Source organism: Belonocnema kinseyi, chromosome 8 (assembly GCF_010883055.1).
Source record: "Belonocnema kinseyi isolate 2016_QV_RU_SX_M_011 chromosome 8, B_treatae_v1, whole genome shotgun sequence".
Classification (NCBI taxonomy): domain Eukaryota; kingdom Metazoa; phylum Arthropoda; class Insecta; order Hymenoptera; family Cynipidae; genus Belonocnema; species Belonocnema kinseyi.
This window is the reverse complement of record NC_046664.1, coordinates 74,800,786-74,814,687: the sequence shown is the minus strand read 5'-3', so window position 1 is coordinate 74,814,687 and position 13,902 is coordinate 74,800,786. Positions and strand designations below refer to the sequence as shown.

The 13,902-nt window shown below is 25.6% G+C and overlaps 1 protein-coding gene across 1 annotated transcript in view; it reads left to right on the top strand.

Moving 5' to 3' along the window:
* Positions 1 to 896: 896 nt before the first annotated feature.
* Positions 897 to 13,902, top strand: part of LOC117177777 (inositol-trisphosphate 3-kinase homolog) — a 62,397-nt gene continuing 49,391 nt past the window's right edge. Inside the window, exon 1 of the mRNA XM_033368690.1 lies at positions 897 to 1,379. Coding sequence (XP_033224581.1) covers positions 1,263 to 1,379 — 117 coding nt within the window. The 5' untranslated portion in view covers positions 897 to 1,262. The remainder of the gene's footprint in view (positions 1,380 to 13,902) is intronic.

Here is a 13,902-nt window from a genome sequence, read left to right as displayed (position 1 = left end):
GCGTCCTATCAAAAAGTGAATAATAAAAAATTTGAATTTATCGAAAAAATCCAAAAAGTTATAATGATAATCTTGTAGGGTTTTTAAAAAGTTACAATTTTCTTTTCTTCACTTTTTTTTATAGCATGCGTTACTTAGCTTGAATTTTTCATTTTCGTTTTTTTTAAATTTCTTAAGTACTATAACTCTGATAATTTTTTGTTATCGAAAAAAGTAATTAGATGAAAATGTTCGTATTTTCAATTACCACGCATAACCTTACAGAAAATTGTTGAATTTTGAAAAAAAGTTCTCTCCAAAATTTTCAAAAATTCAAATTTTCAAATTATCGTCTCAAAACGTGGACATTTGACAAAAACGAAAGAGGAGGGTCAAATTTTACACAAATCTAATACCTACTCTGATGAGAATGTAAAAATTATAAATTTAAAGGAAGTTTAATTTTGTATCTAAACAATCTCGTTATTTGTATCGAAATTTGGGTACAGATAGTTCTTTTCCAGCTTAATTTGTACCCAGAAAAATCCGACTATTTGTACCGAAGTTTCGGTACCCTTATCCAAATTTAAATTTATTTTTATTAGATTTATAAAAGTGTCTATACTAAAAGTGTTACAAGTTTAAAAATTGTCTTTTTAAATATTAATAATCAAGGAAAATGAAAAATCGTCAGTAAAATCATTAAACTTAGAAAATAAAGTTTTCCGCCCACCCTGAACAATGCACGACTGTCTGGCATCTTGAAAAGAAAAAAAAAGAAAAAAAATAGACCTAAAAGAGGCGCACCAAGTATTAGGGAACGTGTGCGTTGCTCCCGTAGTGTAGTCGATGGTGGGAGAGAACGATAGTAGCGAGCGATAAAATGACGTTCATTCTCTCTCCGTAGTTCAGTGCAACGAGAACATCAGTGGATATTGGAATGTTTTTGATTCCGCTCTGAAATTCAAATTTCGCTCTCAAAATCTCACCCAGGGTTTGCAACAACCCTCGCTCATGAAACCACCCTTGTCCTACTACCCTCTGGTAATTTCTACAACCCCTCGGCGCGCGCACGTCGTGATGAATCCGTGAACTCGTTTCGATTTAGCCCTACTAAAGCCAGACATGATCCACTGTAGCCTGTAACTCAACAAATCAACTGTTGACAGTCTCATCCGGTTGTCAACGACGCCGGATGTCGATATCAGTGATTCACGTGCGTGATTGTTTGTTTATCAACCACCAGTGACTCAGTCGTGAACAACTTTAGTACTGAAGAGAAAATGTCTAGTAGTGTGTGCCACGCTCCCTTGCCTGCGCGCATGGAAGCCTTTACCACGAGGATCTGCCTCAGAGCGGTTGATCAGTATGAACGCCTCCTTCAGACTCATTTCAACAAGGTAGGTGACCGACAAAAAAAATTAATTCTTGTAGTCAATTGACTTTTTTATTTCTTATTGTAAATTGTGACTACATTCAACTTTCCTCTTCATCCACTTGAGACTCGTTCAATAGCCACAGTGCTAAAGAGCTCCTCGCTTCAGTCAAGACTTACCATAGCGATAACATTTGAATCAGTCTTTTCATCAAGACCTTTTTATTGTGAAAATGTTGCATTGCGAGTTATGTTCGTGAAGAGAGTTAGACTCCTTTTAATGACAACTGTTATATCAGTTTGCATTGTCAACAATGTTTGCAAAAGAATTTACTTTTACAATCAAAGTTCCGGTAATTGTCAGAGTGGCTGCTGAACCGGGAAATGATAGGGAATTTATTTTCTGATCGGGAATTTTCCAAACGTTTAGAAAAAAATCTGTCCTTAACATTTTTTTTAATGAAGTTTTTTATAACAATAAATTGAGGAAATTGTATCATCGAATGTACGTCACTAAAAATTTAAAGAATTCTTTAACTACAGTTTTTTTTACCAATTTCTAATGTTACGAGAGTTTAAATGGTTTCATCAAATGTACGTCGCTATAAAACAAATTTTTTTTTTTGAAAAAATTAACAACAATAATTAATCAAAAACAATCTGTCAACCGTTTTTTTTTACGTGATTAGTTAAATTGCTATCTTTTTCAATTATGATATCATTCATTTTATAATACGTAATTCAAAAATATTTCACTTTAAAAATGTTGCATTTTAATTTTTGAGCGTACATTTTAATTAAACGAATTTTAAAATGCAGTTTTAAAGACTTAAACCATTAAAAAATAGAAGAGTTTGAAATCGAAGAATTATGGATAAAAAATATTTTTAGTAGATTAAGTTTAAATATAAATTAATTAATTAATTATGTTTGAAATGGACCTGTACTTTCAGGATTAAAAAGTGAATAATAATTGATTTTACAACACGATTCGGAGTCAGCTCACAATTTTAGAATTTCCAGATTTTGAAGCTAAAAGTTAAACTGTTTCAATTGGAAAATCTTAATAGTTAAACAAATTTTTAATTAAATGTTTAGAAAATTTCAAATATTGTTTCAGTCTAAGATGTTCCCTTTTTAAACCTTTCAATTTGAAATATTTTAATTAGCAAAAAAAGCAATGACTTAATATTTAGAAATATCTGACTGATCATTTAAAATCAGTAATTATAAGTCAAATATGCAAAAATGAAAACAAAAAAATTAAACTTTGAACGTGGCATTTTTAATTGTTCGATTTAAAAAGGAATAATTTTTTAAGTCAAATTGTTGAATTTTGATGTAGAGATAACAATTGAACACCTATTATTTTTCGAAAAAATGTAAGTTAAATACATTTTTAGAAGTTTTAAAAAAATTTGAAATGATTTCAAATAGTTTAATCGAAGTGTCTAAGTAGACCGAAAAATTCGGCTATTCGTACCGAAATGTTCGTACAAATAGACCAAGGCCGGCCTAATATAAAAAATACAGATTCTTTCAAATTTAAAACAAGAAATTTAAAAGATTTTTAAGAATTTCAAAAGGCTTGATTTGAAGGAATATAGAACACTTCCTGAAGATTCCTACCTAAATTGAAAATGACTTTTTACTGTGAAAAATTAATTTCAAAAGAATATTTAAAAATAATTACAAAATTGTGAAAAATAAATGTGGAAGATCTTAAGTAAATTTCTTTTTATTTGACAGGATTCTTTAAAAGTCAAGGAAAAATTGGAATAATTTTAAAAGATGTTTAGAAGCTTTGAAAAAATGTCAGAATTTAAACTGTTTAAAAAATGTAAAACAACATGTAAATTTTTAAGATTTTGAAATGAAATTTTGAAGCATCTTAAGGATTTTTAACCTATTTCAAATAAAAAATTTTAATTTTTAATTTAAAAAGTTTTCAGCTTATAAAAGAAGGCAACTGTTCAATTTTTAACATTTCTAGCTTCAAATTGCTTAAAACTATATAATTTTGATCATTTTTAAATTCAATGACTGCTTCTTTAATTTAAAAAATTTTAAATTATAACGTGGATTTATATTTTAGGAACTGAATCTGCATGTTTGAACTCTACAATTTCTAAAAGATAAAAAAATTTTTCTGCAGTTTAACTGCATTTTATTTTAAATTGTTTAATTGAAAAGTTTAAGTAGATTTCATTTTATATGTATAAAATATTGATCATTTGAATACAATATTTTCGAACTAAAATTTTTTAACTTCAATTTTAAAAGTTTAAAATAATAATAATTTCAAACTATCTTTTCAATAACTGATTTTTTTCAACGTTTAATTTTTCCACGGAATTGTAATTACTTTATACTTTATTTGATCAATATTCTGCAAAGAAATGCGCATTAAAAAACATCAAAATAATCCGAAAAAATGTGTATTCCTAAATTTTTTCAATTTAGATTTCAGAACGTAAGAACATAAGAAAGTATCTTTTCTACACAAATAAATTTGAGTCGATAAATCTTAATGAATTTCACTAATTATGATACCTTCTATAATTAACAATAAAATTCAAATATTTTTCATCAATTTCATTTCATTAATTAATTAAAAATATTTATAAATAAACAAAAATTTTATTGGTAATTTTTCGAGATGGGATAGGAAAGGGGGAAGTTTTGTCACACTCTTACTCCATTTTTAGATCGAAAATTTATCAATAATTTTATTGCTATATTTGGTAATTTCACAACTCTTTTGTTGAATTGAATTAAAAAATAATCCTATTTCAAACAATTTTAACTAAATAAAAAATTATTTGGTAATTGTTTAATTTTATGCCCTCTTCTCATTTTTGAGCAAATGGTTTTAAACTTTTGGCAAAACCTTTTTAGTCCACAATTCAAATATCAGTCATAGAAGACGAAGACAATTGTATTTTTATTTAAAAAAATATTTTCTTATTATTAAATTTGAAAAAACAGTCACAATAAAACAATACAAGAAGAAATGTTTTACTCTGAAAGAAATTGAAATCAATAACAAATTCCATTGAAGTTTAGTATTAGATTAAAAATTTTTTTCAATGAATTTCACTATTTGTTGATTAGTTTCAAATATAACAATGGTAAGAATTAAAAATTACTATAATTAACATAAAGTGTTAATATGTTAAATTTCTTTTAGGCAAGCAATTTACAATTGAAAGTGTTATTCTTTAGTTAATATCGCAGTTTTAAAATTATATAAAGTTTTATCATTAAAATTTTATTTAAAAAAAAAATGTTTGTAAAATATGCTGCTTTTTCTGTTTTCATTATAAGTTATTTATGTAAAAGTAAAATCTTTCCAAAATAACACTGTAGTAAAAAAAAAATTTTACCAAAAATATTTTAATTGAATAATTTAGAAATAGATATACATTACAAAATTAACAAAAATTTTACTTAAAGAATTCTCTAAAGATTTGATTAAATTTTTTTTCAGTGACGTACATATCATAAAAATATTTTGCTTCATTATTTTTTAAAATTGATTTTGAAATTGTTTTTAAATATGGATATTTATGTATCCAAATTTAAGGAATTGTGAAAAATTAGCATTCGTCGTACTAATTCGTCTTGCCGAAAATTTGGGGCGACTACCCAATCTTATAAAAAATAATTAGCTACTCATACAAAATTTCGGTATGAGAAGACCCTTTTTTTAAATAATAAATGTTTATAAAAATATTATTATAATGTCATCTATCAAAGTATTTATAATATCATAGTATATATATATTATATAATATCATTATTGATAACCATTGCTAAAATGTCACGCTTTACTGAGATCTTGTCAACACAAACCTTAAATATTAATAGCAACTTTCTAAATCATTATTAAAAATTAGTCTGATGTCTAAAAAAAACAGTAAATTATTTTCGACACCAGTTTCTGCCAACTCAGTTCAATTGAGTTGATACGAAAATCTGTATCGATAAAACTAAATAAATTATTCAATTGTTGCTTAAATTAAAAATTAAATTAATACCTTCAGGTGTAGTGTGATGGAGCTATTATTATTTTTTGTTTAACAATACTCGAATTAAAACTTTTTAGGTTGGATTTTGTTGCATCTTGAGTCCAATATTCGGCTTAAAATAATCTCAACTTTTTTTCTTTGAGCTTGAATTAAATGCTTGAAAAGTGGTTTAAGAACATTGAATCGATATTAAGATATAATATTCTTCATTATCATGAGTCATTTCATAAATCAAACTCAGGTAACAATGATCGATTTCATCACTGAGCAGCTATCTTTTTATCATACGTCATATCATCTAGAAGAAATAATTACGCAATTTTCCTCTTTCCGCATATATAAATAGTGAATCAAAAAGTAAATCAAATATGCAGAAAATTAAAGTATTGGCGCATGTTTCCTAATTCTGAATGCAATTGATTTAAATTAAAAGTTTATTTCACAACTGACTGATAAACATGCATTAGCATAATTATATATCCTGTAGAATTTTAGTATATGACAGAAACAACTTTTTAAATTTATAAGATGTTCGGGAGGTGAAATTTAATTTTAAATAAACATTTATTGACTACGTTTTATAAAAACTGGAAAACTATGAAATTAGTATTACTACAAAAATCTTATATTTCATACTATTTTTCATTATCTATAAAATAATAAAAAAGAAAAGGAAGGAATATATTGTCGATAAATTTTGTAAATCAATAACTAAACTTCAGAATTAATATATCATTTTTTTACAATGTATAGGAAATGAAGCCATTGCATTTTTGTTAAAAAATACCAATTTCCGAAGAGCAACACTAACATAGTTACTATTGTTAAAATATTGCAAATATTCTTTGAAAGCTTATTTTAGTTACATTGTCAATCAAAGAGATCGATTTTCAAATAAAACAATGAATCTGCAAATAAAAAATTCATTTTTAACAAAGTAGTTTAACTTTCAAACAAGTAGATCGATTTTCAACGAAATAGATTGCCTGTCGACAAAGACAACTAATAATAATAATCCTAGCTTTTATGAAAATTCAAATAGATTTTCAAAATTTTTAGATTAGTCAAAGTTTTAGAAAAAATTTGAGCCAGTTTAAAATATATTAGGCCTTGTAGAAGTTTCGAAGAAAATAAAAAATAATTTATAACTTTTCTGAAATGATTCGGTTTCAAAATATTTTTAATCTGCTCAAAATAACTTCTAAAATTACTAATTGTCTTAAAATCTGCAAAGATGATCTTTTCCTAATCTTGACAATCTTTTTAAATGTTTTAAAATCGTTATAAATATTTCTATAAAATTATTTTAAAAAGTAATTTTTAATTTTACCAGGAAACTGAAGAAAATATTTTAATACCTTGAAACATTTAAAAATTCTGAAAAATCTTCAAAATTATATTTCAGAATCTTAGAAAATCTAGATTTTATTAAAAATTTGTTTAAATCTTTTCAAATTTTAAATTATTTAAAAAACAATTTTTCAAACATTTGAAATATATTCTGAAATGTTTCGAATTTTCCTAAAATCTTTCAAAATAAAAAGTTTTGTCGAAATTTTAACCAAATAGCTTAATTTTTATCCAAATGCATGACTTTTTACAAAGAAGATTAATTTTATACCAAAAAAGAGGAATTTTTAACTAAAATGATAAATCTTTAACCAACAAAATTAATTTTTAAGAAAGTAGTTCAACTTTTAACGAAGTAATTGAATTATTAGCATCAAAAATAAATTTTGAACCAAAAATGCAGTAGTCAGATTCTTATCCCAAAAAGGTGAATTTTCCAGGAAAAATATAATTGTTGATATTAAAACTAAAAAATATTGTATGTAATTGCAAATCAAAATTAAATTAATCCCAAAAGAGGAATTCAAAATTGTTGAATTTTCAACCAAAAAAGGTTCTTCAGTTTATGAAAAAAAAATATTTTAAAATCTTCCAGATTCGTTTTTGACAATTTTGAAAATCTTTCTAAATTCTAAACATTCTTTATATTCTAAATATATCTTTTCAAACTTCTAAATATCTCTTGAACTTATTCGAATTTTTAAAAAAAAATTTTTTAATCGTGACAAATTTAATAAATCTGCTTTAAAATTAATATGTAAAATTAAAATGAAATGAAAATTTTCTCTGCAACATTAAGAAACAAATTTTTTTTTCTGTAGACGTTTCAAAATCCTTAAAGAGCTTCACATTTTTATTTTTAGATCTTCAAAAATAAACATTTTATCAACAAGATTTTCAAGACTTTTATTATTATTTTGGAATCTTTTTCAAACCTCGAAATATCTTTTGAAGAAACTCAAAGTTTTCGTACAATTTGTTAAAATCTTGGAAAAATTTTATAAAAAATATTAAAATGTTTCAGATTATTTTTCGAAAAAAGTTTACAAATTATAGTGTGGTAGCAAAATATTAAGAACAGAATATCAAAAAAACAATTTGAATTAAAATTTTCTATTTTATTAGTAATGTTTAGAAACATTCCGAAATAAATTGTATCTTCAAATGAAATTGAATTGAAAAAGTAAAGAACATAATTGTTGCCTTTATTATTAAAGAATCAGTTACCATTTAAATCTTTTCTTATAAAAATAACTTTTTATAATTAAAATTCTTCATTTGGAAATTGCGTTAAAAAAAGTTTCAGAAAATTCAAAAAGGAGAAACTGAAACTATCAATTTTATTACATAGGATAGGATTCTGCTGAAGATTGCCAATCTTAAAAATGCAGAAAACATCATGGTATAAATTAAATTTTTTGTAGGTTCTTACTAAAAATATTAGTTATTCAGAGATTCAGTCTTGAAAGCTTTTTTACTCAGTCGGAAGTACTATTTACATAAACTCTTCAAATAATAATTATACTCTGTAAAATGCAATACTTAAATATATAGGAACAAACTGACAGGTCACTCACATGCAGTTTTCCTTGAAGCACAATGATTGCTTGACGCACTCTAAAATAAATATTTCACACTTGCATTTTAAAATATTTTTTGTTAAGATATTTCCATTATTAGCAAAAAAAGTTCTACGACCCTCTCTATCTTTTTATCCTTAGAAAAATATTTTTAAATTTACTTAAACATGTTTCCTGCAGAGCAGTTTGCATTTAATTAAAATCTTTAAATTAAGTCACTGCCTCATCATCACTATTAAAAGCAATCCGCAGGATCTTTCCAACCAAAATCATCACAATTTTTTACTTCAATTTATTTCACCAGTTCTCCTTTCTGATTTTATCATTTCCAAACTTGATTTCCATCCGTCACTATAATTGCCGATAAATTAATCAAGGTCAATACTTCGTAGAGAAAACGCAAGTACTTTGTAATTTGCAACGAAAACTTGCGTATGCAGATCTTGTTTGCTTTCACGGCACTTTCGAGTAGGGGAGTGGAATAAAGGTTGGGACGGGTTTCGTTTTTGGCCCATAAACATTATATGATTACGATGCAAACACAAATTTTACGGCCGATTTTCTTAATTTTTTTCAGTCGATCAAAAAAATATTTTAGTATAGGTTGAAACACATCTTGGAACATAAAAAATGTAAAAAATAATGTTAAAACGTCACAGTGATGGCTTTAACCATTTGCGGCATGGTGGGAATATCGTCTTCCCACCTTTTTTCAAATCATTTTTTGCGATTTCAGAGTAGTTTTTATTGGATTTTACACAGGTTTTTTTTTAATTTCATGCTCGTAGGATAATAGAAAATTGAAATTTTTGTGCGAAGGGTCTAAATTTTTTAAATAATTTGTTAATACTTATAAACAAAGATGAAAAAAAGCCTTTTTGTTGACAAAATTCATTATTGAAAAAACTTTGCATTATATCCTTATGAAAATGAGTACTTAAGGGATTTTGTGGGTCGCTGAATACGAATCTGGACTCAGATTTTGAAAATTCAAAATGGCGGATCCAATATGGCTGTCGAAATTAGGAATATTTTTGGATTTTATCTGGAAATTGGTATACAGGGGTTTTTGGGGTCAGTGATCACGAATATGAACTCAGATTTTGGAAATTTAAAATGGTGGATCCAAGATGGTGCCCGAAATTTGGAATATTTTTGGATTTTTTTCTTAAAATTGGTATACAGAGGTTTTCGGGGTCGCTGATTACGAATCTGTAATCAGACTGTGAAAATGCAAAATGACGGATCCAATAATATACATGTGTGTGTATATATATGTATATGTATATATATATATATATATATATGTGTGTGTATATATATTCAATAATAAATAATAATAAAGTTTTCTGGATTTTTTTAAAAATTATTCTACAAAGATTTTTGGAGTCACTGATCACGGATCAGAACTTAGATTTTGAAAATTCAGAAAATTGGTACTAATCCATGTTTTAGGTGAGTAGCTGTATATTTTTTCAAACCTTAATATTCTAAATATTTGTCATTTTGAATACAGATTCAAAATCAGTGACCCCCTGCCTGTGCCAACTTTCAAAAAACAATTTAGAAATATTTTGAATTTTGGCCCGCCATTTTGAATGTCCAAAATCTAAGTCTAGGTTCGTGATCAGAGATACCAAAAACCTCTGTACACCAATTTTCAAAAGAAAAATTTCAAATTTTGGCCGCCATATTGAATCCGCCATTTTCAATTTTAAAAATCTGAGTTCGGATTCGTGATTAGCAAATCCAAAAAACCCCTGCATACCAATTCTAAAAAAAAAATAAAAAGATATTCCAAATTTAAGTCACCATATTGGATCCACCATTTTAAATTTTCTAAATCTGAATTCAGATTCGTGATCAGTGATCCCAAAAAAACCCGTATACCAATTTTCAGAAAAAATAAAAAAAAATGCCAAATTTTAGCCGCTATATTTTACCAGCCATTTTGAATTTTTAAAATCTGAGTTCAGATTCGTAATCAGCGACCCCAAAAACCCCTATGTACCAATTTTCATGAAAACTCGTTTCCCTGAAAAATGTATGTCGGAAAGGGTTAATCAAACCCTCGAAATCAGTCATCTCCCGTTCACTTTTTCGCTTGTAACGAGACATGCTGAAATTTCGAGTGTAAAAAGTACATAGCAATTACCGAAATTGCGATTATTATGATTATTAACATTCCAAAGACGATTTTCAGTAAAAAAAATAGCGTATACGTGTCAAAAAAATGTGTCCCTACTTGTGGTACAAGTGTCCGTATCTATATATTTAACGGAATTTTTGCATTTTTGAGGGAAAAAATTATCTATAATGTTTGCCAAATTCCTTTCTCTTTTTTCAATTTTTTTCTACTAAACTTGAAAAAAACCCCTGAAACATCAAAAATCAAGAATTTTGACCTAATTTCCCCTTTCTTCCCTTTTTATAAAAAAAGTTTCGATTCATTATTTCAAAATCGTGAAAAAAAATTCAAGAAAATATAAAACAAGAAGCTTTGCAAGAGATTATTTTTGGTGATTATTTATTTGCTGATTTTGTAGAATAAACTCTCTTAAATGCAATATTAAATTTAAATTTAAACGCTTTAAATTCCTAAAGTCTTAAGTAAAATTATTGCAATTTTAACAAAATAGATACATTTGAAACCAAACAGTTGAATCTTCAAACCATAAAAATGAACTTTCAGTAAAAATCTAATTTATATTTAAAAAAAATATATTTATGGGTTCAGAAAGAAAGTTTTAAGTTGTTTTGTCAACGGAAAAGATGAACTCGGAACCAAATAAGACTTATTTGAAACGAAAGAGATGGATTTCTTACTAAAATGAGAAATTTTTAATAACAGTCTATTAACAAAGTCAGAAATTTCAACCAAATATTGGGGTTTTCAGTGAAGAAAGAAAAAAAGTTAATTGTTGAATTTTCAAGCCAAAAGGACGAACTTTAAAAAAGATACATTTTCAACAACAAAAAGCCAATTTTCAACGACAAATGTGAAAATTGATTTAAAAAAAAAAAATTTCAAGTGTAAATCAAGAACATTGGAATTCAGCTAAAAAGACGAAGTTAAGAAAACTTCACTTTCAATAAAAAACAGTTCATTTTGAAACTTGATTTTTTAAACAAAATAGATTTTAATTGTAAATCAAGAACATTCGAATTCATACAAAAAGACGAAGTTTTAACAAATTATTCATTTTTAACTTTAAAAAGTTTATTTTCAAACATATAGCCGAATTTTTAACCAAGTAGTGAAACTTTCAACCAAAATATGAAGTTTCAATCAAAAATATGAAGTTTCAAACAAGAAGATTAATTTTCCATAGAAAGAGGCAAATTCTCAAGCAAAGAAATCAATTTTCTACTAAAGTGATGAACCTTCAAGTTTAGTTCATTCGAAAAAGTCGAGATTTTTACAGAAAACTTTATTTTGCAAACAAAATAAATTTTTCAGTAAAAGAAAACTAATTTCTAGAAAATTTTTTAATTTTCAAGCTAAAAAGACGAATTTTATATAAAACAGTTTAACTTTACCCATAAATACGAATTTTCGCCCAAAAATATCATTTTCAAACAAATAGTTTGATTTTATACTAAAAGAGTTTAATTTTTTATTTAGAAAGATGAATTTTTAACAAAATAGATGCATTTTCAATAAAAAAAGATTAGTTTAACGAAATTTGATTGTTTGGTTGATTTTTCAACCAAAAAAATATTTTAATTTTAAATCAAAAACAGTTACATCAAACTAAAGAGACGAATGTTCAACCAAAAAAGATTTTTTAATAAAAAAAAGAAAAAAATCTACCAAATTGCAGATTTTTCGAGCCAAAAAGGGGAACTTTTAACCAAACAAATTAATTGTCTCCCAAAAAAGATCAATTCTCCATTTTTAACAGCAGTTTTCAGCCAAACAGTTGAATTTTTAACAATATATTTAAATTTTTAGAAAAATAATTATTTTTCTGAAAACTCAAATATATTTTATGGATTATTATATATATTATTTATATATTATATGATATTCTATGTATCTTGTATATATTTTCAAAATTCTGGAATTTTTAAAGTACATACAAGATGAGTTTTCAACTACATTTTTAAACTTTTAACAACAACAAAATTAATGATTAATCAAAAAGTTCCAGTTAAAATCCAATAGTTGATCTTTCAAGCAAAAGGGACGTGTTTCGACAAAATAGTGGAATTTTTAATCAAATAATTAAATTTTTGAACAGAAAGTTCAATTCTCAACATATAAAGATGAATTTTCTACCAATTAATTTAATTTTCATCAACAAAAAAATCAATTATCCACCAAGTAGTGGCATTTGGCTGCAAAAGGGGTGAATTTTTTAGAAGCCTATTGAATTTTCAATTAAAAAAGATGAATATTCGACAAAACAATTAAATTAGCGACAAAAAATATGACTCTTTAAAAAATACTGGAATTTTCAATAAGATAATTAAATTTTCAACAAATAGTTGAATTTTCACAAACCAAAAAACTAATGATCAAACAGTTGCATTTTTAACAAAGTAGTTGAATTTTTAACTAAAAAAGATACATTTTTAACTAAATAGTTTATTTCTAAATCTGTGCACGTTGAATCGCATCGCACTTTGTAACGAAAGATTCATGCGCTATCTGATTATGCTTCTGCCGAGCATTAATATACGTGAAAGATATGGGCTCTCGAGTAGAGTCAGGAATAAATTCATTTTGTTTAGAAAATAAAATTTTTTAAATTGCAAATTTTGCTTAAACGAATTCTCCAGTTATAAATATCTTCGACAATTTATCGAGAATTATAAAAAAAAGTCAATGTCCTATGTTACATATGAGATAAGAGGTTTACTAAAAACTATGTTGAAATAAATAATAATAAATCATGACCATAAACTACAATACCAATTTGGATAACATTTAGTACAGTTCCTGATGATAAATTTGAAAAAAGTTTACGAATTTTGCAAAATATGGCCCTCCAGCAGCAAAGTATAATAATTACATAATAATTTTGAAAATTACTTTCATCTTTCAGACTAGACACTTTTTCCAGTGTTTCCCTTTTTTTGAATTTTGTAAAGAATTATTTGTTTCTTCCTTTTTTCAAGAAACTCTCCCCCTCCTTCTGTTTTTTTCTTTTAATTTAATTATTATAATTATATAATAATAATATAATAAAAATCTAATATATAATAATATATATACATATAATTAAAATTATAATAATTTTAATTAATTTAAATCAATGGAACTAGATAAATCTGTTCACAAAATTTTAGACTGAAAGAAAGTGAAGTTGTTCAAAAATTTTTTTTTCACCTAAAAATTCAACTGCTTGGTTGAAGGCTGAAATAATTGGTTAGAAATTCATTTTTTTTAAGAATTATCTCTTCGGTTAAAAATCTAACTATTCTATTTTTAGGTCTTTAATCCTCTTAGTTAAAAAATCATATTTTTGGTTGAATATTCAATTGTTTCGTTGAATGCTGAACTCTTGTTGAAAATTATTTTTTGGTTACAAATTTATAATTTTAGTTCAAAATGCATCTCTTTGGTTGCAAGATTATCTAA